The 26,594-nt window shown below is 40.1% G+C and overlaps 1 protein-coding gene across 4 annotated transcripts in view; it reads left to right on the forward strand.

Moving 5' to 3' along the window:
* The window catches only part of LOC138685519 (transmembrane protein 263-like), a 246,408-nt gene that overhangs the window by 41,752 nt on the left and 178,062 nt on the right, over window positions 1-26,594 (forward strand). For all 4 annotated transcript variants that reach the window (XM_069784461.1, XM_069784463.1, XM_069784464.1 and 1 more), the window contains one exon: window positions 11,388-11,478. In XM_069784461.1, the coding sequence (XP_069640562.1) occupies window positions 11,409-11,478 (70 nt within the window). In that variant the 5' untranslated portion in view covers window positions 11,388-11,408. The remainder of the gene's footprint in view (window positions 1-11,387; window positions 11,479-26,594) is intronic.

Consider the following 26,594-nt stretch of genomic DNA (forward strand, 5'->3'; position numbering starts at 1 on the left):
ATTCTTCTGCTGTGGCTAAACGCTGGATTTCTCAGGTCTTAGGCAACACTGGAGAATGTGCTTGCGTCCTTGCTAACAGAACCTCTTCACGCCTTATCTTCAACAGGTAAATGAATTGGGGCATTAGGATAGTCCCTGATGGCTACCTGGTACGGTTGCTCCTGCAGTGACTGCTTCAAAACTGCTCCTGTCACTGCTCTAACTTAAATGCAAAATCAGAGGAATGAAAGGCATTGAGAGTGTCAGGTTGTATTGAAGTTCTTGTCTGGGGAAGCAAGCCCAAGAAGTGATTTCAGTTAAGTAGTTGCTTCCCTTTTTATTGAATTGAAGTGATTCTCCAAAGCAGAATGAGATCTTGTGGTGCTTTGGCATATGCTCACATTTAAGTTATATATTTTGGGATAAGACAGGTGTCATAAATGTGAGATTCTTCTTTGAGAAACTTATAGCTTTATTTAAGAGAATGAATGTGAATTTATTGCCTATAGTTGTTCTGTTTTTCTGACTGCCTGTGATATTTGATGTTGGCAGATGAATCCTAGAGATTAGATAAAGGCAAGGTATTTTGAAGATGAAGCATCAAAAGTTATGGAAAACCTAAGTAAATATTTCTCTTGCTTGTATTTACAGACAGCTCTGTTCCTGAAGGATGTCATGGATTGTCCTGTCGAAACTTGATGTATATGTAACTTTTTTCTTTTTTTACATGTCTTTGGTCCTGTGTAGCAGGGCTCTTGACAGTTGAAATGAAAAGTACTTGGGAAAGGATCGGCTTATAATATGGAGACAAAAGGTATTGCTTTCTATGGAGTATATAGTAATCTTTTTTTTCTGGCATGTAGTCTTAAATTTGTTATAGAAAGCAGGAGGAAAGTGCATGTAAGTGATAGAGTAAAAGGGAACATGAACTGTATATTCTGTAGATAATTCTGACTTAAATATTTGCCTACCATTGGTCACATCTGGTTTTCTTTATTGGTTAACTGCCTTACAAACTTTCTGGTGGCTTTCTTTTCCCAGTGTTTCAGCTGAATTTCAGAGAGTGGGAAAAGGTTACATGCCTTCAATGTTCTGGGCAAGGTACATGCTTACATTGGTGAGGGCAGTAGTAGAGTTCTTAAGCAGTTTCTTCAGAAGAAATGTTGTTGCTGGTTGAACTTACTGAAAGTCACAGAAGTGTCTTGCGCTTGTGTTAGCCAGTCATACAATCTTAACACTCCTGCAGAGCTGCCTAAGGTCTAGTGCAATTCTTGGTCTTCCTTTCAATCTAAAAAAATCATTTTGGAGGGAGAGCCTGTGCACCTTGCAGATCCTCAAAAGTAAAAGGCAGCCATTACCAAAAGCTATTGCTGCCAGAATGAATTTTTACTTTTGTGTTGCTTGCATTCATAATGATCAAGTGTTTTCTCTATCCGATGGCTGTTTAGTTACTGAGTGAAGTAACTCTGGTTGGAATCTTGTATGCAGCAAGCTGTGATCTTACTTGCACTTCTTGCAGTTAGTTTGGAAGAAAATGAGACCTCTATGAAGATAAAAGGGGCATTATTGCTGGCAGTTCTTCTGGCTGTCAACTTTAAGGCATGCAGGCTAGGTGTGAAATTGGAGAGCTTGATAGTACTAGAAGATGTAGTGTATGTTCTGTAGAGTAAGTAAATATTTCATCTGAAATGTTTCTCCTTTAAAACAGTACAACAATAAATGCACAGAACAACAAGCAATACTGATCTAAAAGAGCTCTGGTCTGAGTTCAGAACTCATTTGTAAGGAAGGAAATACTTGACTACCTAGCCATCAACAAAATCAATTTAAAATTTGTGTGATAAATACATCATATTACAGTCTCCCAGCTAATTCAGAAATGTTTGATGTTTTGCAGAAAATGCATTTTGAAATTCCTAACAAAATAAGGAAACAGAAATGAGTTCTGGACTGAATAAAATATTTTATATTTGACCTTGATTTCTGGCATTTAAATGGCTATTGGTGCTTCTGGAACAACTTCTTAACATCAAATGGATTTATAGCATTATCTTTTTATTTTTTTTCTAATTAAAAAAAAAAAAGAAATTAAGATTTCGGCAAGACAACTTGTGTTTCAAACTGTTCCAGTGACGCATGTTGTGACTGTCTTTTGGGGCGGAGTGCTCATGTTTTTCAAGCTGGGTACATGCTTATGTACTTTGAATTCAAGTTTTCTTGTAGAAATTACTATGTTGTAGCTGTAAGAGCCCTTGAAAAAATTAATTAAATTTCAGCTCATTAAAGCTAAAACAGTAGTTGTGCACTTTTAGGGAAATAAATGCATGGAAGTCAGGTAATTCAAGTAGGTCATATGAAACTACTGCTGTTACAGAATACTGCTTAATGCATCCTTCCATGGATTTTCTTTTTTTTTTAAATCGTGACCCTACTGAGAATAATGGAAGGGGTACTACTTTTGAAGTCTCTAGCATGGTTAAGAAAATCTTAACGACGTTTGTCATATAGGCCTATATTATTAAGCAAAGGACTTCTCATTTTTATTTCAGACAAATTTCTCATGCTGTCTGCAGCTTTCTAGAGTGCTACTTCCACATCTCGTTAGGAAAATGGAAAATATTCTTTCTCCAGAGTGCATTATCTCATTTCTTTAGTCTGAGTAAAACTGGCACTAATCATTAAATCCACCTGTCAAGGACCAGGCTGGAGAAAATACATTTATACTACATTTGCTAATTGTAGTTATGTAGAAAGTACAATGAAACTGCAGGTCATTAAGTCTTATTATTGCTTGCTTTTGGTTCATCAGCTCAACTGTCCAAGTGATTTTTTTTGTCCCTGAAGTCTTTGTTGACAGGCAGTGAATGACTGACAGGATGTAGAAAGGCTTCTTTCCTCTGAAATTACTTAAATCAGTAAATGGTCAGTTATCAATATGAGTTAATTGATATTTTTGAGAGATCATTATGAGTAACTATTTAATTGCTTTCAGATTGGTTTGCTGTGATGCAGGGTCATGCTTTGGTCCCGCATCATTCTGTGTTGTACTCCTCTCTGTTTCAGAGTCTGTTAGGTGTTTCCATAATGACTGTTTTTCCTATGTATTAGCCCGCCCTCAACTTTAACAATTGCTACTGTTTGAGTTATGCTGCGCAATGACACTTTGCCTTCATGTAACTTCTTTTTTTCCAAACAAATGCAAGTCAGCACAGTCAGTTTTTGAATAGGAACAGTGTCCTGGACATGGCATGCCCTTCCTCGTGGAGGCAGTAGTTTAAACTGGAATTGACAGGAAATTATGCAGCCTGTTTCAAGGTAAGTTTTCAGCCTTTACGGTGCTACATGGTATCCTTTTGATAATTACACTGGTTAACTGCTCGGAGGGAGGAGTGTTCTCTTTGGGCCTGGTCAGTAACTGATCAAATGAAGTGTGGTTTGTTTGGTTTGTTTTTTTGAAAAACACCCTGGCTTTCTTTCTGTGCTAACATTGATTTAGTAGGTAAAATTCAGATGGAAAATAAACGGTCGATCAAGACAAAATTCAATACAATAATTAGTTCAAAATCCAGAACTGCTGAACTATCACTGAGCAGACTGTATTGGCTTTTTGCTGTATAAGTGGTGTTATCTGCCCTATATAAAGTGTGAATGTAAAAAGTGTAAACCAGACTGTTTACTGGTTTGCTGAATGGAGAATAGATTGTGGTGTCGTTAGTGCTGTTGAAAAGTTATTTATGCCAAGTAAACCCTAATGGGGATTACTTGCAGTACAAAGTTGTTTTATTGCTGTAGAAATAGGATTTGACTCTTCTGCTGAGAACAATAGAACTCAATCTTGGTTTGGAATTTGCAACATTAAAACTTGCTCTTGTACCCTCTTTCCTCCAGTCCTGTTGTCAAGACAAAATTAAGTGTTGTTAAAATCGTAGTCTCCCTAATGTGTTTGTCCAAATACAGAGAAGAGCAAGTAATCTAAGCAACTTTTCTAGTTCTTTCTTACAGCGTACTTTGAACAAAGTGCTATTATTTTACACTACTGTCATCCTCAGCATTTCTATTTCTGTACTTTCCTTTAGTGTTCTAGGGGATTTATAACTGCAACTCAAATTCCCCTTGGGCTGAAACCTGGCACAGAAGCTCTCATTATGACCGAACCTTGTTTTGCAAAATTAAAAGCAAAGCATCCATCAAGAGGCTTTCTTAAACCTACAGGAAAGCGAAAAAAAAAATGTTTGTGGTTGCAGATCAATTATTTCTCTATCTGCACGAAGAATCCAGCTGACTTTGGAAGCCCCTAAGGTGTGGGTGTGCAATCAATAGCAATGGCAGGTTCAGTGGAACATTCCTGTTACATTTAGAAAATTTTAAATGAAAGTCTTAATTCCCCAATATGCTGAAAATTCATTGCTGAAGTAAAAGCTGCAGCTGCAACAGATACCTGCCTAACAAAGGTACAGTGATAGTTTTAAACTTGTTTCCATTGTCTGAGTGTGGTTATCTGAGTAGTAGTGCATAAGGAGATGGTTGGGTAGTTACTTCAGCTGAAGCACATGCCTGTAGGTCCTCAGCTCACTGGAAAAGGGAGTCATCGTGTTGAACTGCCTACCCAGTGTGTCTGCTTGTTTAAAATATTTTTTTTTAAACAAACAAACCCCTTCTTTTCCATAGGAATTGAGGCTTTATGTAATTGTATAGAAGCAGAAAGGACTTTCTTAGCCACAAACCACTTTCAAATGTGGAAGATGGAATAATTTAATTTGATTAAACATGAAATATCAAAGATAAGTTCTGAGGAACTTCATAACAGTGATTGGATAGAGGAGAGATCCCAAATTAACACTGTCATTAATACAGTAAGTATATACATTAATAAGTAATTGTAGGAAAGCCTGATGAAGGTCAGCTTCATTATTACTGGATCTGACAAGCCCTTTGGCATCTGCACACATTCAGCCCGGTCACAGTATGTATCATCTCTCACCCATTTCGAGGAGGTGAACCTGGGATGAGAAGTGCTGGGTTTTTGTGGTTTTAGGAAGGGGCAAAGTATGCAAATGTGCAGGGAACCGTGTGGTTTTTAGTCCTGTGGGCATGCAATAAGCATTCTTTAAACATAATGCAAAAATAGTTGTTGCTTTTGCTAAGATACTTAAAAAATATCATTGTAGTTTCCCAAAGCACTTGACAAACTGTCCTGTACGTGGGGATTACTTCACTTGTTTCTTCCCACAGACCTACTGAGTCTTGTGATTCTTTAGGAGTGCATCTGCCCTTTGTAGTTATCAGTTGAGATGTATTTGATGCTATATAAAAAAAGGTGTTGAAGCTGTGCTGGGAAAGCTTACGAGTGGCATCACAGACGTGGAGGGGTGAAGCATGTGCTGCCACTAATTTTCCTCTGCTAAATTGCTTTACTGGAATTGTGCCTACATAGAATACCAGGTCTGAAAGTCAGTGTTAGGCAGGACAGAGGACATGTGACTTAGGCTGGCAGTTGAACATTTGCATAGAATGAAGTAGGTCTGACCTTGTGAGCTTTTAAGGAGAGGGTTTACAAGGAATGAGGCAGTTTTGAACAGTGAAAGAAGTGAGATTCTAGGCTCAAGTCCAGAATGGAAATGAATCTGAAAATGAATGTCAGAAAGGAAAAACTGGAGTAAAATACTCAGGAGCAAGAATGGAAATATGAAGATCTAGGTCAGGAAATAAATACCATTTTCACTTGAAAATGCCCAGGGAAAGTAGTAGCTAAAGCTGCAGATTTTAGAATCATTTCCAAAGGGTAGCCTCAGAACTGAGGTGCTAATCTGCTGCTGAAGTCATCACTGTGGGCTTTACATTCCTCCAGCTTCTGTTGTGCAAGGGGGAAATGATTACTAATAAAATTCAGTATAATGGAGAAGAGTGTTCATGTTGTGGGTTTTCTTTTGGCTTTGCTTATGTGGGGGATTTTTTTTTTTTTTCAAGAATACTGTGTTTCTGTGGGCTGAGTAGGAATGGCAAGAAGGAGCAGAATTGTAAGATATGTGCTGCTGCTTGGTTGGGAACAGCAGTAAAGTGTCTTTCCATTGGTAGTCATAAACTGAAGAAAACTTGGAAGTTATTTTCCCCAAACTCATTCAATTTCAGTAATAATTTTTCACAGGGTGGATTCTTTTTTTCTCTTTGATTCCCTCCCTCCCCCCTGCCCTTATCAGCCTTGTTGGCCTTTGTTTTGGGGTTTTATTTTTTGCTATTCATTAACCTAATCCTGGCTCAGTGGACAGTAATTGACAGACTCTACTTTGCTTTAAGATTATATACCGTAATTAATGTAAAGCTAAGTACAAAAGTAGAGTCTAAAAGGCCTAAAAGTAGTGGTGGTGTTGCAGGGTATGTTTTTTTTTTATTATTTTTATTGTTGTTGTTTCAAGATGGTCTGTAGGGACTTTTTAGAAAGCTTAGCCATTTCCACTGTTGGCTTGTCTGTTGGGGCATTTGCAGTGACAGTCTCACATCGCTATTGGCTTACATGCAAAATGGGCTGATAATGGTTGCCTGGTGTTGGGATTGCTCCTGACCTGAGTAGTTTTTTTGAGTACTTACTACTCTGCTGAGACTGAGATAGTATAGGCTGTTTTTATGATTGACCATGCTGAAATAATTTGTTAATACAAATGTGGTGATAAATGCAGCTCTTACTTTCAATGTCATAAACATAACTCAGTACCTTGTGGAAAATACTGACCCTTACTGTATAGGAACCTTCTTTCTGTCATGCATGGATTTATCACACCACTTGTAAAATACACAGTCTTTAAATATACTGAAAATATGAGCATATCACTGAAGTTCTGGTCAGAATTATTCTCAAAAGTGTTGTATCCCATGGAAAAGCATGAGGTGATTTGTCACACTTGTTTAGTTCAGTACTGGCAGTCCTCTCTGTCCATAAATACATAGCCTTCTATGAAACACAGTATAAGACAGCAAATGAACGCAAATTTACTGGGTCACAGCAGCCCATAATATTTGAGTTAAACTGCACTGTAATGTCAGTAGTCACACTGTGTGATCAGAACACAGGATAATATGTTCCTTGGGCAGTTTCTGTGAGAATCCCTGTAGGTTTTCTCTCTTGATCTTTATATTTTGCTGTGTTTATACAAACCTTTTCCTGGTAGTTCATTGAAACTTTTGGGAGGCACAGAGTGAGCTACCTTGGAATTGGCACATCCATAACTTCAGTTTGGAAGGGTGGGTATTGCCTCTGCTTGAGTTGACTTGTTTCTGGTCAGCTTAGATCTTGTTTTAAATTATGACATAAAAATTGCCACTAAATCTTAATAGTGCTCATAGTCAGAAACTCATCAATTGCTGAAAGGAATTGTATGATGCAGGGACCATCTCTGGAGAGCAAAGAGGTTTTTCTTAGTTATATGTTCCTAGGCTCCGTGCCATAACCTAACTGTTCCTGTAATAATACTTGTTTAAATCTGTCCTTCTCCAATGGCTCTAGTGAGGAATGGAACCATATTCTCAATTAAAAATGCTATACAAACCCTACATAATTGAAAGAATATTGTACAGTTAGTAATCTACTGATGTTTCTGAACTGTTGATACATCCTCCTGCACCCTAGATGCTCCTAGAGGGAGTATCAAAGCAAAAGCAACGTCTGTGTGCATTACTTCTGCCATGGCTGCAGCTCAAGAAGATTATTATAGAATTGCTGGACACTGCATGGCTGCTTATCTGCAAGCCAATAACTTACACAGTTGTGTGCATCCCATTCCTCTATTTGTCTGTCAAGGATCCTTAACAATGAAAAAAACATAACTGATGCCTCATTCTTGAAATAGTGTAAAAAAAAAAAAATAATGTTGAGACCAAGAACTTTAACTATAACTTAGTTATAAATCTTCTTAAAGAAGACAATTTCCTGGAATTTTTGATTGCTGTAAATTAGTGTGCTGCCAGAACTGCAGATACCTGAAGTATTGATTACCAAGCTTGCAGCAGACCTGGTGAGTTGAACTCAGCAGATATAACTAAAAAAGCAACGGACGTGCTAATATAACATACAAAGCCATTGTAAAGAGACTTTGTAATCTTGTTGATAACACCTGTCAGTGTTTGAGCCTTAAGTATTACTTCCAGGTATGGATACGAGAACCTAGGATCTCATCTACTGTTAATTGTTTTACACTTTAATTACTTAGTGAAATTCAGTACCAACGCTGTGCACACTTATTCACTGCTCTCAATGATTAAACTGATACACTGAAGTCTGATATACACAGATGTTTATGAGACTACTTCTCCTAGAAACTTCCTATATTGTAGGTCATTATATATAGTGATAAGATATCAATGAGATAAGAACTTGCGTTATTCTGTAGAAAACATTTCTAACTTCATTTTAGGAAGTAGGAAATCAGAAGATTTCAAAGTTTCTCGCAAAACAATTCTTGGAAAAGTTAAGTTTGTGGTTACTTGACAACCATACTTCAGTCTAGACTGTGTTTTCAATTTTTAACATCAGATTTTGAAATAAAAATTTGCAAACCAGTTTTTTTTCAGTGGGTTTTGGGGAAGATTCTCAAAAAATACAGGAAAAGCATACCAAATACAGTTCCAAATATGCTGTGTTGTGATTAATTGTTTTTGAGTAGTGAAAAAAATTCTTCAAAAACTCTGGCTATTTCTGTTAGATATTAAAAATGCTCTGTAAAAGTAGTATTCCTGGATTGTGTATTTTTCTTCTGTGGGATTCCAGTAGCAAGTGTTAAAGTTTTGAATTGGAGGGAAGTAGGTGATAGCAAACAGCATCTCAGCCATGAACTTCAGAGTGGTCTGTAGTGGGTTCTGTTTTCCCCACAGCTGGATTTGTTAATACTAGCTTAGCCCTAAAGGCTGATGTTCAACTAAGATAAACCTTTAGTTCAGGGTAAGTATTGTCGGTGATAACCACCCTACTGTAGAGTTGTATTGCTAGTGAGCACTGAGTAGTAGTTCATGCATACGGGAAAAAACCTGTAATGCCACCATTCACTTTTGATAGCATTTTGCATCCTCTTAGTATTTATGTAGATAACAACTATAACCCAAAAGAGCATCGCTATCATGGTCTGTTGTTGGGAGAAGCCACTGAGCAGGTTTGTCTCATGGTAGCAAAGTGAGACTATTGACTATTTTGAAGAAGGAAAGATAATATTTTTCTTACTGGCTTTTCCTTAATCCCTGAAGTTGGATTGTCTCCTTGGGCAGCATATCGTTAGTAGGGACTTAAGCTTTGCCTTGTGCAGAGGGTTCTGTTGCTTTTTTTTAATTAAAATAATTTTGGGGTTGCAAACTGGGAAGTACAGGTAAAGGATTCAGATTCGAGACCACTTCTAGTTTAGGAGTTCTTATAGTTGTGGTTCAGAATGTTTGCAAGGCAAATATTGGTGCCTCATGTCCTACATGTAGACATCTTTCATATGAAAATAAGCACTCTGATTTGGTATACTAATGTAACATCATCTTCTCCTTTCTCTCTCTGTAGCATTAATGGGTAGGAAAGAAATGTATATGAATATATTGCCTGTGATTGATGTAGAAGCTTATTCAAGTACATACTCTTATGTTCAATCTGGTGCTCCTATCCAGAATTGTTTACACATTCTTAAAATCTAGATCACATTATTTAGGTGAAGTGGGGAGATGGTTAGACCTCAGTGTTGATAACTGACTCCTAGGTTTGATTTTTATTTGGGCTAAGTCAGGCAACTTACTACTTTCTCATATGTACCCTGTGGTAGAAATATTTTTTTCTCCTTTCTATCATAGCTACTACAAGGTATGACTTAATGTTTGAACTATTTTTTGACCAAGGCTGGGCACTATTGTTACCAGGTGTTTTTAAATGAGGAGAAATAGGTACATGGCTTAGGTAAAGCTTGCATAGTCATGGATGGCAGAAATCAAGGTTGTGATGGTGGCACTAACATAATAGACTTGTACACTTCCCCTGGGTGCTGTGTTTTTCCCTGCTATGAAACTCTTGAAAACAATGTGGTGGTACTTGTTTTCATGTCCATTTTGTTGAAAGAATGGGGAATGGATGAAAATGTAAGCTACTTGTGCAGAGGAAGAAATTTAGAATTTGTGTTAGTCTTTATAATGTGCAAAATGCGGAAACAGAAAGCATGCAATGCTCTTGGGGGTAACTTTGCAGTCACGGGGTTTGGAAAGTATGAAAATAAATCCTGCAGCTTTAATGCTATAAGGCCTTTTTCTTCCTGAGTTCAAATAATAAAGTCTTGCAAGCTGTTGATGTACCAGTGTTTAAGCTGGCTTCTGTAACCTCCCAGCTGCATATGTTAATACACATTTTCAGATATTTCAGACTGGAAACCCATTCATATTTTCAAAGTGCGCAAAAGCCTCATTTCCTAATGACTGCTAAGTTTCTGATTTGACTCTTGACTGTACTAGCATTCCAAAAGAAAAAATTAGTTAGTTGTTTTTAAGGAGCTCTGTACCTATGCCGAGTGTTTACTCTGCTGTTACTTTAAAAAAAAAGGGGGGGGGGAGCAGTGTTTGCGGTTTTTTTCTTTGATAGTTTGAAAACGAAAAAGCAACTACACTTTTATAGCTCCACAAGTCATGAAAATACTACATGTGCAAAATGAGTTCAGCATCCTTAAATACAAGTGAATGTTCCTGAAGTCTACGAATCCAGTAACTCTGCTCACATCCTTCCAGCAGCAATGTTGCAGGCTCTTTCCAAGATCCTGAAGGCTAAAAAGTGGAAATGCAAAACTTTGGAGGGCAACCTGGTAGTTTTCAGGAGTGGTTAGTTTAGCACATTGCACATGCAGGCACAAATGCATGCATAGTGAGTGCAAGTAGGGGAAAACTATGTGGTCAGTGGATCTGGATGGGTTAGAAGGTTGTAAACCAGTTTGCATTGTCTTCCTTTGAAAAACGAGGTGTGGGACCATTAGTATAACCTGTGTTGATCTCTTTTATTGAACAGGCCACAGACATTTCATAATCTAGTCTTGGTAAGACAAATCAAAGATTGGATTCTTTCCTGAAAATTCCAAGTGATGGCGAATCTGTTGCCACCCTTGCTAAATGGGGATTTTAGAAATAGTCATTTAGAAATTGTGCTTCACCGTTCAGTTCCTGATTTTTAGTTTACTTAGACCCTTGTAACTTTGCTTGCTAGCTTGAAGAGTCCTTTTTTTTTTTTTTTTTCCTCTCCCCTTTCTGTAAGTAATTCAACTGCAAACAAATCTCCCAGCAGCTTTCTTTCTCATCAGCTAAAGTGAGCTCCTTGTGTCCTTGCTGTCTGGCATATTATCTAATCCTGTAATTATTTCTGTGGTTCCTTTCTGAACTTTCTCCAATTTACCTCCTCTTGCTGTTCTGTTCTGCAGGGACCTAGCTTAGAAACACAGATGGTGGAAGATGAAACTGAGACAACAAGTGAAGAATTGCCTCCTCATCTGCGGGAGGAGCCTCCCGAAGGTACAGTACTAGCAGTTAATATAAACTCTTTGCATTAAATTGGGGAAAATGTTCTGGCCAAGGAATTCTTATTTATTTATCTATCTGACTTGAGAGCCTATGTCTGCCTATTTTCTGAGAGGGATAAAGCTTTGTCAGTGCTGACAGCTGAGCCAACCTCCCAGCCAGAGGTCTAGCCAGCCTCTAAGCCTGCTTTTGCATTCAAAGAAAGCTGCACCCACTGAGGTGCAGTCATTGTTCTGCATTCCCTTTAACAATATGGTTTCTGATTAAAATTGTCCTGCTTGATCATCCTGTCTGTAGGCTTAGGAATAAAATGCCTCCTCTACTGTCTTGTTTGTGATGTTTTGAGCCTTCATTAGGGAAGACTTCCTAAGTAGTCATCTATTCTCTCCTTACCTCTCTCTGCAGCATCCTGCTATTGAAATTGTCCCCAGCAGAGGCTTGTCAAAGTTAGGTATTCTAGTGATTTTGTTTCTTTCCGCTCTCTCTCTTGGAAGCCAGTTTAGCCATATGAGGAGGAGGCAGTGAGACACTGTCAGTCAGTAGGAGGCTCAAAAATGCCAATTTTAATTAAAAACCTTGTTTGCAATGACATGCCCTGGATTTATACAGGGAACAGATTTTTCCCACTGTGGAAATGTTGCAGACATTGCATATATGCAAAAAAAAAATAGGTGTTGCTTTCTTTTGAATAGAAGCTGCTAACGTTGCCGTAAGTGATGATATGTTTTGAGCTTTGTCTCCAGTTCAGCAACTTTTAAAACACAATCAGTCATAATCATTGTGGACAGCTTAACCCAGAGAGTACTGAGATTCTTATTAGCAACTTACTGTTAAAATACCATGACATGTCTCTAGGAAACATAAATGTGTTTTATATTATTCCTTTAAGAGAATAACATGCTGATACAGCATTTATACTGACAGCCATTCTTAAAGGGAATATGAACCAAGTAGATGGTTTTAGGAATTTGCTGCTCCATCCCTTCTTGTTGAGCATTCTGTTACGGTTTTCTCATTAAGTTGTAATTTCTTGTTCTGCCATTTCATATACTTTGTGTTGGCAATTACAGTATATAGAGGTAAGTGAAAGGCAGGTTTCTTTTTGCAACTCCTATAAAGCCAGAAGGAAATAAATGTGGAAGACATTGTCATTACTATATATACACTCAAGATATAATCTTGATCCTCCTCCTCCCCCCCCCCCCCGCCCCCGTAAGTAATGCCAAGTCAGCATGTAATGACAATGCATTGTTAAAGTAAGAATTCTGGTCACTAGCCTGAGCTGATGATTACATGAGCCTAGAGACCATATCCTGGAGTGTAAAACACAGGAGATATCTTGTCCCATCAATTTATCAGGAATAGTCTTAGATTTTGGACTATGGCTTTGAACTGTGTAATCAGAAGGGCATTTTTAAATGTGGCTAAGTATTTTTGCAAAGTTTTTGTAATTGAAAGTGTTTGCTTCTGCCTGCAGCCCTGCTAGTTTGAATGATGATGAAAAATGTCAGTATTAATATTCCACTTCTATGACTTGTTGGATGGTTTGGGAGAATTATGTGCTCTGGATATGCCTGCTTTGCTGGCGTGACGGGGAAAAAAAAACCCAGTAACAGTTGAGCTGATTTGGTTAAGCAGTGGTACAGTGGGTACTGTGAGTTCTTTTAAGGTCTGAGCTCAGTATGTACTACTTAAATTTACAATGATGTTAAGAGTAGCAAAATAGGAGGGATATTGAGAGTACAACTGGAAATAGAGACTACTTTGGAGAAGAGGTGGAAAAATTGCTCCTGAAAGAGACCCATCAAGATTGTACTGAACTTACAGCTGGCTCTGTGTATTAGTGGAGCTGAGTAACAGGAGTCTTCCTTGGAAACTCCTCTCTACCAACATAGACCAACCAGAATTACTATAAAGATCATGTAGTTGCAGGAGTGATTACAAATACCCCATGAAAGAAATAGATCTCTGAGGTTCTTTTACTATTAAATACCATTCAGGGCTATCTTCTTGTTGTTGCTCTTCTACTGGTTTCTGGTGTCTTCTGATAGGACTTTCCTAGTTAAATCAAATGCTTTGCAATAAATAAATAAATCATGTTGTCATGACTACTGCAGTCTTGTTTCCTGGGATCTGTGAACTGAAGATGATGTCTGCGTGCCTTCTGGTAATGAGCACGTGAGGGATGGAAAGCTCTCCAGAGTCTGTGTCTTTCTAGGACAATCCATTATTTCACCAGACTGCATCATAGTGACTTCATTGTCTAGCTTGCACTGTGTATTTACTCCCCTGCTGAAAGGAGGGGAATTGAAAGCACTGTGCTATATAAATATTGCAGCAAAATAAAAGGTTACCCTTCAGAGATTGTCGCGTTTCTGAAAGGTGTTGCAGTATGGCCTTCTACAAAAAAAGGGACAATTTTACAAGTGTATCATGTACATAACTAAATTGAGTAAGTGTATGTGCGTAACAAGTGGTATAGAACAGCAAACGCTGGTTTTAGGTGCAGCGCGGCAGTGTTTGAGAAGAGAAAGTTTTGTGGTTTAAAAAGGAGATTAACCAGGAAATCCCTGAAAGGTAACCAAGGCAGAGGCTAGTAACCTCCCGTGTGTGTAACCTGAATCCATTTGTTTTATCTGCTGTCAGAGTTAACTTTTTTGTGCGTAAACAAGTCAACGGAGTAAAGGAGTAAAACGCGCAGCTGCTACGAGGTGGGGTGAGTGACGTGAGGTATCAGAAAGGGCTTTTTGTTTTAAAGCGGAGCTGCCCTATTTTCAGCGGCGTTGGTATCCCGTGCCCCGGCTGGAGGTGGAGACCGCGGGGTCCGGCGGCCGAGGCCGGGGCTGTGGCGGGGAGCCGGCGGCTGCCGGCCCGGCGGAGCGCACCGTTACCTGCCGGGGCGCGGCCGCGCGGGGGCGCTGCAGGCCCGGCAATGCCGCCGCCCCGGCCGGTGGCGCTGGGCCTCGCCGCCCCGCGGTCGCTGTTGTGATGGGCTGCTCCGGCTGCGGGAAGCCCTCCGCTTCCAGACGTCTCCTGCACGCATCCCAGTGACCCGGAGAAAGTATTTAAACCTATTAACTCTCTTCCCCTAAGCTACTTTGTGATATTACAAGGGAAGCTTTCCACACTTTCTGCCTCCGGAAGGCTGTTTATCCCCTAATGATATTTTACCTCTTGACTTCATGATCCATCTGCCCAATTCACTTTTTAATTTTTTTTTTATCCCCCCTTCATTTTTCCTTTCTCTTCAGTCTTGTTCACATGCTTTTTTTTCTTCCTTGCTCAGGGAGCAGCAGTAATTAGCATTTGGAGTGCTGCTCAGGCTAGTGTGCTTAACACTTTGCGGAGAAGGCTATGTGTACAGCAGATTTACTGCCACCAAACAGTGAAGGGCAGCGAGCTCCGGAGAAGAGCACGTCTGTTTTAAATGGTATGAAATGCTTTCCTCTTTGCAAGAGGTTCAGCGCGGCTCATCTGTGTTGCCACGTTTGAGCACTGAGCTACTTTTAGGTAGACTCTATATGATCTATGAATGTTTGCTGTTAAATGGTAGTCTGACTGTAGTGAGAGAACTAGACTTAGTTACTCAAGTACAGCAACACCTTGCTGTATCTGTTGCTTCTTCATCCACCACTTCGGAGTTCTGTTGCTGATCATTTAATACAGTGCACTGTTAATTGTTATTATCACCTCACTTTTCCATCCTTTTCCATTAAATTACTCAAAGCGATAGCAATGAATTCTGATGGTGATTAAATCTTCTGTAACATGATCCATTATGAAACGCCAGCATCTCCTTTGTTGGACTACTCGGATCCTGATCTCTTCTATTTGATGAATCTGTGACCCTGACCTTGTTCCTGCTTCTCCGTGCTGCTGCCAGTAGGCTGAGGGAGGTGATCCTTCCCCTTTATTCAGCACTGGTGAGGCCACGCCTGGAGTACTGTGTCCAGTTCTAGGCTCCACAGTATAAGAGAGACATGGACATCCTGGAGAGAGTCCAGCAAAGAGCCACGAAGATGATTAAAGGACTGGTGCATCTCTCCTATGAGGAAAAGCTGAAAGAGCCGGAACTGTCCAGCCTGGAGAAGATAGAAGTCAGGGGATCTTATTCAATGTGTACAAATACCTGAGGGGAGGGTGTGAAAAAGACAGAGCCAGGGTCTTTTCAGTGGTGCCCAGTGACAGGACAGGAGGTAATGGACAACAAACTGGAACACAGCTGAACACAAGGGAACACTTTTTCACTGTGAGGGTGACTAAGCACTGGAATGGGTTACTCGGAGAGGTTGTGGAGTCTCCTGCCTTGGAGATATTCAAAAGCCATCTGGATGCAGAATTGTAGAATCATAGAATAGTTTGGGTTGGAAGGGACCTTTAGAGGTCATCTAGTCCAAGCCCCCTGCAATGAACAGGGACATCTTCAACTAGATGAGGTTGCTCAGAGCCCTGTTCAACCTGACCTTGAATGTTTCCAGCGATGGGACATCTACCACCTCTCTGGGCAACCTGTTGCAGTGTTTTACCACCCTTATAATAAAAAATTTCTTTCTTATATCTAGTCTGAACATGGTCTTGGGTAGCCTGTTCTAAGTGACCCTGCTTGAACAGGGGGGTTGGACCAGATGATCTCCAGAGGTCCCTCCCAACCTCAACCATTCTGTGATGCTCTACCTCATATGTACTATCTCTGTGTATTTAAAGTCTCTTTCTGAAGTTCCTGCATATATCCCCTGTTTATTACACCAATTCTTATGGGAAAGTAGCTTTACTCTGCCAAACTGCTAAATATTATACATTTTGGGAATGTATCCTTGGTAGATGCTGGGGTATGGCTGTAGTTTCTTTTGGCCCTACATTGTTAACTAGCACTGAGCATACTAAAGCTTAGTGCAAGATGGTATGGCCTGGCTGAAAAGCTATGCTGTTGGTTAACAACAGTAGCCCCTCCTGAGAGTTTACAAACCAGTTCTTTCTTCCATGGTCTTTAAGTATTAAGCATTAAGATTTTATCAGCCAACCTACTATGACCAATTTGGCAATAAGCCTGAGTCTTGTGTCTGAACCGTCTGCTATCTCTTCCGCAGTTTTCAGACCTAGCAGAGATGTTCCTTCTTTGTTGCAGACAGATTGGGCCTTGTGGAGTAAAGCTTTATTAAAAGCAATGGGTCTTAGCAGCTCTGCAGTATATAACAAATCTTGGGAAATTTACTTTCCAAATAACTGTGGTGTTCCTAATTCAAATTGTTTTACACTTGCTGTGGGTAAAGAGCACACATGGATAGTTACTGTAAATCAGATGATTTGCACCAATTTAGAACGTAGTATCTTGTGTGAGCCTTATAATCTGTCTCCATGGAGGCATATAGCCTTTTCTGCTGTTTTATATCTTCTGCAAGACAAAAGTATATTGCATGCTTCTGTAGGAAGCTTTAGGACTCCTTATCAACAGTTTGGGAATCTCAGATCCAAAGTATCCGGGAATTTTGTGGGTCACTCATTCAGGATTGGCTTTGGATACTAGTATTTTACCTAGCTGTATTATCTGTACAGATCTAACTAAAAAAAAAAGTACAGTTGCATTTCAATGGAGGTACTACCATGCATTTGAAATTTCTGAAATTAATTAGACTTTTAACTTCATGTTGGGGTATTACAAGAACACAGTGATTTGCTGAAGCCAGCAGATGCCAGAAGAACATGCCTGGTTAGGCATCTCATCTGAGATGAGACGTTCGGTTCAAGTCCATGATACGGGTGTCTAACTTTGAAAAGGTATATAAACAGATCCAGTTTTGATGAATGGGTGGCACTTTTCCAATTAGTTTGCTGAAAGTATTCTTTACAGAGAACAGTTTCCATCGGAGACAAAGTTTTATTGTTGGGCCAAATGTTTGCTGCAGTAATTGCCATACCCAGATTTAAATCCTGCAAACTTGAGCTGCATCGTGTTTAGCATCATCTTGTTGCAATTAATGTTTAATATGTTTGTCTCTAAACTGCCTATATCCAAATAACCACCAAAAAAATCACCTTGGAAAATGGTGCAGTTAATAGCAATTCCATTTACCTTTCAGTGTTAAGCTCTGTACTAAAAACCGTTGCTTTTTCTGATATAAAGTAACTTTAATAAAGTTGCTGTGGCACTTAGTGTTATCTACTACATACATACATAAGTGTAAGTGTATGTAGTCTACCAGATGAATATCCTGAAGTTCTGTGAAGCTGGCAGTGCAAAACTATGATACCTGCTAAACCCTGTTCTGCTTTCCCAAGTCAAATCACTCTTCAGTGTGCTACCTAGTGAAGTCAAACAGTCACATCCTTCTACAGAGGAGCTCTTGAAATGATCTGCTTTTTTTGTCTAATGGCCAGTTGGCAACGTTCTCAGCCTGGACTGACCTCTGCAGTTCTGTGTCTTATAACTAAAGCAAAAGACTGGAAACTGGGACAGCTATAATCTATTCCTAGCTCTACTGTTGACTAATTCTGTGGCACTAGTCAAGTAGTTTGGCCTTCCTTGAACCATAGTATTCTTTGTGTATGAAACAGAAATAACTGTTCTTATTTATACATGAGGATGGTGAAAAAGCAAATTGTAACTTTTTAGGCTTTTAGAGGTAGAAGATACTTGAAAACTGAAACAGAAAATGTGATCATAATGCATAAATAATACAAAACTTTGCCTGATATATAACTTCTCAGGCTTTTTTTTTTTTTTTTGAGTCCTCAAAAAGGTGATTGGACTTGTCATATAACTTCAAATAGAAAGGCAGGTTTCTTAAAAAGCAGAGAAAGAAATTAGAAGTGAGGCTGTCTGTTCTTTGGAGCTGGGACTTTATGTACCTGGCGTGTCCTCTCATCTGTAAAAACATTTCCTGAGCTACTTCTGTAAATGGCCCGGGGCTGAAGAGCAACGTTTCAGTATCATCTGTCTCTCTTTAAGGCACAGATTCCATGCAGCCGTACTCTTATGCTGGCCAAAACAGTTCTTGTTTCTGCAAAAGAAATGACCTGGAGTGTCAGCTCAGTCTTGTGCGCAAAGTCTACCTTAGTATTTCTGGTAGAGCTGTAAAACATTTTCACATCTATCCAAGTTCCAATGTTGTGTTTCTGTTTAATTTATTATCATCATTGTTTTAGTAAAAGCAGAGATTCTTCTTTGTTTAAATTCTCCAGTGGCTATATTGGCTTCCTTATGCTTTATTTAATTTTGTTCTCTGGGGGAAATCAGCAATCTGAAATGGGAATAACAGTCAGCCAGTGTCTGTGTGTACCCTTTTTTTCCTCTTTCACTGCCCCCCCCCCCCCCCCCAGCCCTTCTGTATTACTGCTGCCAGCAGCTATGTTACATGGTCTCCTAGAAACAGCATGAAAGCTATTTAAATTGTTTTTATTCCTCTTCTCCCTCTGCCCTATTCTTTCCTCTTCACTATTTTTATATGATATAACGAGATGTAACTTTGACAGCTCAGCATCCCTTTTCTCTACCCTACTCCATGCCCTGCAAATCATTCTGTCACTAAGTGTTGTATGTGTGCACAGCATATGCTGTTAATGGCAGTATAAATAGCCTCCAAGTGCCTGGCGGATTCCAGAAGAAACGTTCTTGTAACTTAAGTGTGGGAAACCTCTTATCAGTGGATCTTGTTAATACAGTAACGTGTTGTGAAGTGAGTCAATAACCATCTGATTTTCCCTGAGGGTGTTTGCACATAGGATGGGGCAACAATAGTTTTACCGTTTGTCTTGGCACAGTAACTGTAAGTAATGTGCATCATCCAAATGTAAAGACATTTCAGGGTGAAGGGCCAGTGGGAAGCCTCTGACAGAAGACACATCTTTATCAATTACTAGTGAATGTATTTTATTCTGGCAATAGGGTTTTGAACTGCAGGAGTGACAGAATTCTGTTTTGTGAGTGAAAGCAGCGTATCTTATTACCTGGCTGAAGTAGCAGACGTTTGTCACCGTTTTTATATTAATTAGAGGCATATGAAATTATGAGTGTAAAAGAATGTATATTCTTTTACAATGTATTTTTCATTTTGAGGGGCAAATACATTAACATAGAGATGCAGCCAATTGTTTTTAAATAAATCTTTTGGACTTGTTGATCAGTCCTGTTCAAAAGCTGAAAAAGAAAGCTGTGCTTATTTGTTCCTAATGGACTAAAAAAGAGGCAAGTAAGTCTCACTTACTTAGAGCTACAGTCTGAAGTACTAAATAAGAATGAGCAATGCAGTAAATGCAGGTCAGGAGTGAAATTGAATCGGTATATCAGTGTGTTAACAATGATGATATCTTGAACTCCTAAACTATCAGAGTATTATAGCAGGCAATTAAATCATAAGGTTGGTACATGAGGCTGTTAATTCTGCCTCAGAACTGAGTGAAATGCCCAGTTAACATTTCATAAACATCTGTAGTCTCAACCTTGTGCCTGTCTTGTTTTCAGCTGTTTGTGAACAATTTGAGCCGCTACTTTGATTACCAGTATGATTGCACGATTGCACCGGTCTGGCCCCTCCTAGACTGATTATTTTGGATCACAAAAACAATCTTATTCTGAAGAGTAGATTTCTTTTCAAAGCTGTTTATGAACTTAAGGATGAGCTGTAAAAGTGAGGGGGTTTGTCGATTTTCTTGCCCTGTGGGATAGTATTCTAGAAAAAGAAAATCTTCATCTACTTTGAAATTGGGTAGAACTCTAGAGTAATTTTTGTAGAGAACAGTCTTGCACTAGGATGTGTGTGTGGAATTCTCTGTCTTATTTATTTCCTGATCACAGTGAAGACAAATGCATGTTCCTTATTAATGTGGAGGATTCTCAAGTCATTCTAATAAACTTCTTTGGCATATTATGGGGGATCTGTCCTCTTTCAATCTGGCTGACACTTGCCTGGTCAGAAAGAGTTTAGCTAAGGCTAAATTTTATGTTTACTCCTGTCTTCTTTGTTATGCCCTCTCTGTACAACTAACATACTACCGTTTTCAGTTTTTGCCAAAAGTATGTAATATTCAGCAGGATATAGCTGCTGCAAAAATTTTAGATGGCATTATATTTTTGGGTCTTGTATTATGAAAAATTAATGTCTTTTTTCACATCATACTCAAAAGGAAATAACATAAATATTCTTCATATAAAATACTAAATCCAGTTTGCAAGTAATGCTAAAAATTTAGCCATGACATTTTTGTGAATTGTGAGAGGGTCTTAGGATCTGGGATTGTTAGAAGAATGTATTGGAATCTTCTTACAATAGAAAGAACAGATTTATAGTCTTGAACTATAACAAATTTTATTTTCTAGCACCTGAGACCTGATCTTTGGAGTAAGTGAGAGGTGTTGAAGTGGTAGGCAGGAGATGAACAGTTTACAATGTAGCTGTGTGAGCCATTCACCAAAATACCTGTTCATTCATTTAAGGCTCTAAGAAAGAAACTGTTAATGTTGTTGACTTCTACTGTTTTTACCTTTCTGAACTTCAATTTTATTGTAAAGATATAATAAAAATAATCAAGGTTCTGCCCTATGCAGAAGTTCAAAGTCCAAGTTTGTTGTTTGGTTCCTGCTCCCCCCCCGGCTGACTTCTCCAGAGATTTGTATGGGGGGGTGGGGGTGGGGAGTGTTCTGGATTTTATTCTTTATTAGTTTGTTCTCCCCTAGAAGGTTCCTAATACAAAATTGGAATAATTCTAGCTAATTACATGAAGTCACCCTCTTTGGTTAAGCCAGCCATTTGTATGTATTCAGTACTGGAAAGTGAGCTTTTATAAAGGGCCCAGTACCTCTCACTCACCCCTCCAAAAGCCAAAGAACAAACCCCCAAGATTTAATACAATGTTATTACAATATGTTAAAGTTAGGGCTCGCTCTGGGAAATGCAAATTGAGGCTGCAACTTTGGTTTAGTGTTTTTATAGCTTGAGAATGTTATTGTTACTGTTATTGCAGTATTTTGTTCCTAGCATCTTGAGGGCTGTTTTTTGCTCAAAATATTTGACTTATTTAATCAGGGAAGTGGATAAGTTCTTCCAGTCTATGGATCTTGTACCTTTGTGTTGAAAAAGGAGAAAACAAATTTACCAAGTCTGAATATTGCCTAAAAATCTCCTTTACGTTATGTAAAGAAATCTGTTTCCTGTGGGGTCTGCAGATGTTTAAAAGGTTGTGATTAGCCGAACCCAACTGTAATTGAAGTACAGTTTGGTCATTGGTTTAAGCTTAATGTGTGCCCACGCAGCTACTGAAGGAGATGTTCCTACATTCAGTCCTGGTTGCACGTTACCAGTTTTGCCCCACTGCACGGCTGTGTGTGTTTGGTTCCGGGCACAAAAGCAGCAGGGCACCCAAAGAGAAACAGTGCCTCTTTCTGGAGAAACTGTGGACGTAACTGGAACGAGTTAACATTCACATCATTCCCATGGACCGTGGATGGAAGGATGAGTTGTCCAGCCGAGTAGAGCCTGTGGCATGCATGTGAGCTTGTATGGAACTGAAGGACAGGCTTTGGGTCCAGTGTGTGCTGTGGGGCTCTCCCGGCTTCTTCGTTGTCTTAGCGAGGAAGAGAGGTAGAGCTGCAGGCATCATTAAAACCCTCTTTTGTGATAGCATGTAGGAGGTCATCTTTTGATGTCCCCGTTTCTAGCAACTTCAGTGTAGCGCAGTAATTAAGATAGTGAGGAAAGCAGAGGGATCTTGGCTCTCAAACTTAATCCTCCTGGCTCCAATCCAAGAATCATTAATATGACATGAGACGTTTTGTTGGTATTTGATTAACTGGGAGGCTTGTTCTTGTTTTGTGTGACACATTGTAAGTTAACCACCCAGCATGCTGACATGTGCGATTAAAAACAAACACTTAAAACTGAATGGAGAAGCCGACTGCAAGTGCCCCGCAGGGAGGAGCCTGCCCAGAGGGACTCGGCCGGGAGAGGCCTTACCGACTTTTGTATGGATCTGGTGCCGGCTGCGTTTGAGCTCAGGACTGTATTCACGACTGTTTATTCTTAAACATTTTCTTCAGCTGTCTTGTGCAGTTAAAACATTCCTGACAAAATCTGGGAATAGCAAATGACAAATTAGAGTTGCATTGCTCAAGCAGACTGCCCCGCGGCGATTGCTGCAGTGCGAGCTGCTGCTCTTCAGCCGTTACCGGCACCTCTGGGCAGCCTGGTGTGCCTGCCGCCTGGAATGACGATGCTCTCCAGCCATGGGGATTTTCCATACCCCTGCTTGCTGGGAGCTGTGGCGGCTGTGGTGGTGCTGGGAGCTGTGGTGGTGCTGGGAGCTGTGGCGGCTGTGGCGGTGCTGGGAGCTGTGGCGGTGCTGGGAGCTGTGGCGGCTGTGGAGGCGCTGGGAGCTGTGGCGGCTGTGGTGGTGCTGGGAGCTGTGGCGGTGCTGGGAGCTGTGGCGGCTGTGGTGGTGCTGGGAGCTGTGGTGGTGGTGCGGGCGGCCTGGCAGAGGGCTGCCGAGGGCTAGCCCAGGCCGACGTCCGCCTGCCGAGCTCGGGCTTAATCCTGTGATGACAGAGACCATTAGCGTAATAGAGCAGCCTTTTTTATTATATCACAAGCTTACATCTGCTGTTTCGGCCAGTGTAAATTCCAGGACATCGAGAATGTGTCTGGGCTTTCTGATTTTATAATTAACTGATTAGTTTCACAAATAAAAGTTGAAGAGTTAGCAAAGCTGTTTTTCCCTCTAGTTCCCTTCTCGTTCTCCTCTTTATTGTAAGGTTTTTAACCTTCCCTTTCTCGTTGGGGTCCCTGGTGTGGAAACCATTCCACGTTTCCTAGTCAGCAGCAGGGTGTCTTTGAAGGAAGTGTTCCCCAGGCAGGGAACTAGGTTTATGGGTACTAAATATCCAAAGGAGAGAAAAATGTAGCATGCACAATAGCCGCTGAAGTCTTGGTAACCCTTAGCTTTATTTTCAGACCTGAAGTGTGCTTCACAGCATAACAAGAAACCTTTTGCTGATTCAGTGGGCACTTTCAATTCCACTTAAAGCAAAACGCGCCCTCTGACCTGTTTCCAGACAGATGTGCAATCCCTGTAAAAACACACAAATCCTCCTGGCTGGAACTGCTGATCTACATCAGGTGGTGTAGCCCGGAATTGGGTGCCCTCGGAGGGCCCCTGTTAGCTCCTCCTGGAAGGGAGAGCCATGGGGAGAGGTGTGGGAAGGTGGGTGCTCCTCAGCCCGCTGGTGTGGCAAGCTGTGGTTGCTCCAGGGCACAGCTCCTGTGGCTGTGGTGGGGCTGTTCTGGTTTTGTCAGCTCTGCAGGTGTATGCTTCTCTTCCAGTTTGGCTGCTGATTTATCCCTGAAGCAGAGTAGTTCCTTGATTGATTAGTGACTGTGAGGATCTGTTAGAACGTATTTTGGGGAAGGGTAAGCAGGCCTTGTGTAAAGCTATCTTGTTCTTGAACACCAGTATCTGCTTTCTTTTCCTTTGAGGCCGGGGGGCAGGGGGGGTGGAAATCTTTAAATGTACCTGCTAATTCCCAAGTTGAGATTTTAGTCCTTTTGTTTGGAATGATTTTTTTTTCCAGAGGAACAAATTTTATGCTTGCAGATCATGGGCTGTGACTAGAGTAGAGATGAAACAGCAGCAGCAGCAGCAACTGGACTGCTGGGAGGGGACACACACATTTTCCTGCTGCTGTCATGAATTACAGCCAGAAAGAGAAATCTGTAAAGACACTTAAAGTACGGAACAAATAAGGGTGTTTCCAAATAGTTGGAGTCTTCATGACACATCAGCAGTTCTTTTAAATGACCTGTGAATTTATAGTAGCTCCTGGCTAAAAAGTGTTTTCAGAGTAAAAGCACAGAGTGTTTTTTCACCTGACTTCTCTTCTTCCTGCAGCACACAAAAATTCAGGACTTCAGGTGGAGATAAGGATGGTCCTGTGAGGACAGCTTGGAAAAAAATATTATGACACCTCTCAGAAGGACCTAGTGGGAGTCCATTAGTAGTCATAGGTTTGATTTGAGATCATGAGAAAGCTTTTAGTTCAGAGAAGCAAACCATCCCCTGCCCTCAGTTTGTCCTGAACAAGCTCTTGTTCTCAGATGGTCACTTGAGCTAAATTACATCTCTCTGCCACACTGGAAGACAGATCTGTGAGTAATGAGTTTACAGGAAAACAATCTTTAACCCTACCTGGAGTGCCTAGGATATATTTGGGCTGTTACAACTGATAAATAGGGGAAGGATAGTCTTTGAATTGCACAACTTTTAACTGCAGATTTAGCTCCCATTTCCAAAAATTGTGGTCAGATTTTTCCTTTTAGATGTCCAGCCCTTCAGATGTAGGAATCAATCTCTTGTTGGACAACTAGGAGTTTAACAGTCTTTAAAGGGAGTGTTTGAGGGGTGAGCCTCACCCCATGTATTTTTCCATTTCCAGTGCTAAGTTTGGAATGGACGCTATTTGAACTTAAAGCTGTCTTTGTTGTAACATGTCAAGATACCCTACTTTGCTAGAGAAAACAGTGTGATGTTAAAAAGTAAGGTGGTAAATACCTGCAAAGCTGAGTGACTTTAGGAAAAGGAGGGAGGAAATACAGGAAGGGAAGAAAGAGGTAGGTAAACTGACTCTGGTCAAGATTTTGACAAGAATGTAATAACCTTAAATGAGGTTTGTCCCCAGCAGACACTGAAGACATCCTGACCTTTTTTAACTCTGATTTATTCATCATGGGAATGGATTTTGTACCTCATCTATTCTGTGACTGATGGGCAGGAGTAATTTCTCTCTCAACACAGATGAGTACGCTGTGGTAGACTCCATTTGCCACACTGACAGGAGCAGAGTGCCATCAGCCACAGAGTTAGCTGAAGAAATATTTTTACTTTTCAGTCTTGCACTCTGACATGTGCATGATGCATGTGTAACAGTAGGATGGGGGGAAGGTTACTGAATCGTATGAACCTTGAGTCATGAATTTCCTGTACCATCTGAAATCTTCTCAAATCACAAGGAAAAGGAGTAACTGTGGCTTTGCTTAAAAGAATTCGAAGAAGGTGGAAAAAAAAAAAAAAGCAGTGAAGAACATTCTCCCCCCGATCCCACTTGTGCTCTTTTCCCATAACACAATTTTATGAATCTTTGGCTTGCAAATACATTCCTTCTCTCTGTAGCTTCTTCAACTGTCATGATCCTTATATGCTGAATTTGTTTTGTACGACTCTTGTCACATGTATGTCCTTGAAAGTAGTAATGGCCAGTTCTTTAGAAGGGCAGTTATGTTCAGCTTTTGTTTCAAAATATTGCAGACAGATCAGTTTTCACAACTACTTTTTTCCTCATGGATGGCTTTGGGGCGAGAGTGGGAAATACAGGAAAGGGAGAATGAGATAGTTGAACTGATGCTAAAGAATATAACATTAACATTGTCAGCTTATTGTATTTCAAAATATGCAAATGCAATGAAATCTTGTGTCAGTGAACATTAGAGATTTAAAAAAAAAAAAAACAACCCAAAACTTAGAATTTTGATGGTACTTAAGAGGAGGAGAGCATCTCTAGTAAAAAATTGTAATGAGAGGGTTTATAAACCCTGGGTTTTTTTCAAGCACAAATGAGCTATTCACTGGCTCTGGTCACTAAACAGTCACCATATTAGCGGACTATTCCAGGGTCGTCCATTATGAGTTGAAGCGTATAGGCAGGTTTCATGTCAGCACAGATGGTGATAGTGCTTCTGTTCCGCAGTTCTTTGCTACTGACCAAAAATGTATTCAGGAAGTAACCAAATTACGTGTCAGATATCATAGTGGTGGCAGAGCATCCATAAATAAAGGAGGAGATTGGGCCGAGAAAGACAAGCATGAGGATACTGGCCTCAGTAGAGCAACATAATTTTCAGTTCTAACCTTATCAGCTTACACACTGAACTGCGGTTCCAGCACACAAATGCCTTGAAAACTGTCATGCAAACCATTTCTTCCCATGCAATCTTGCTGTTCAAGTGTTTCTTTCTGCTAGTAGGTGAAGCCCACGTAAAGGTGGGTAGCTGCTCTTAGGTACTGTAGGGTTCTTTAGAGGATCCTTCTGAAATTCAATGTAATCAATTCCCAGTGAATGGAAAGAATCTCTA

The sequence above is a fragment of the Haliaeetus albicilla genome, chromosome 5 (genome assembly GCF_947461875.1).
Source record: "Haliaeetus albicilla chromosome 5, bHalAlb1.1, whole genome shotgun sequence".
In the NCBI taxonomy this organism is placed as follows: Eukaryota; Metazoa; Chordata; class Aves; order Accipitriformes; family Accipitridae; genus Haliaeetus; species Haliaeetus albicilla.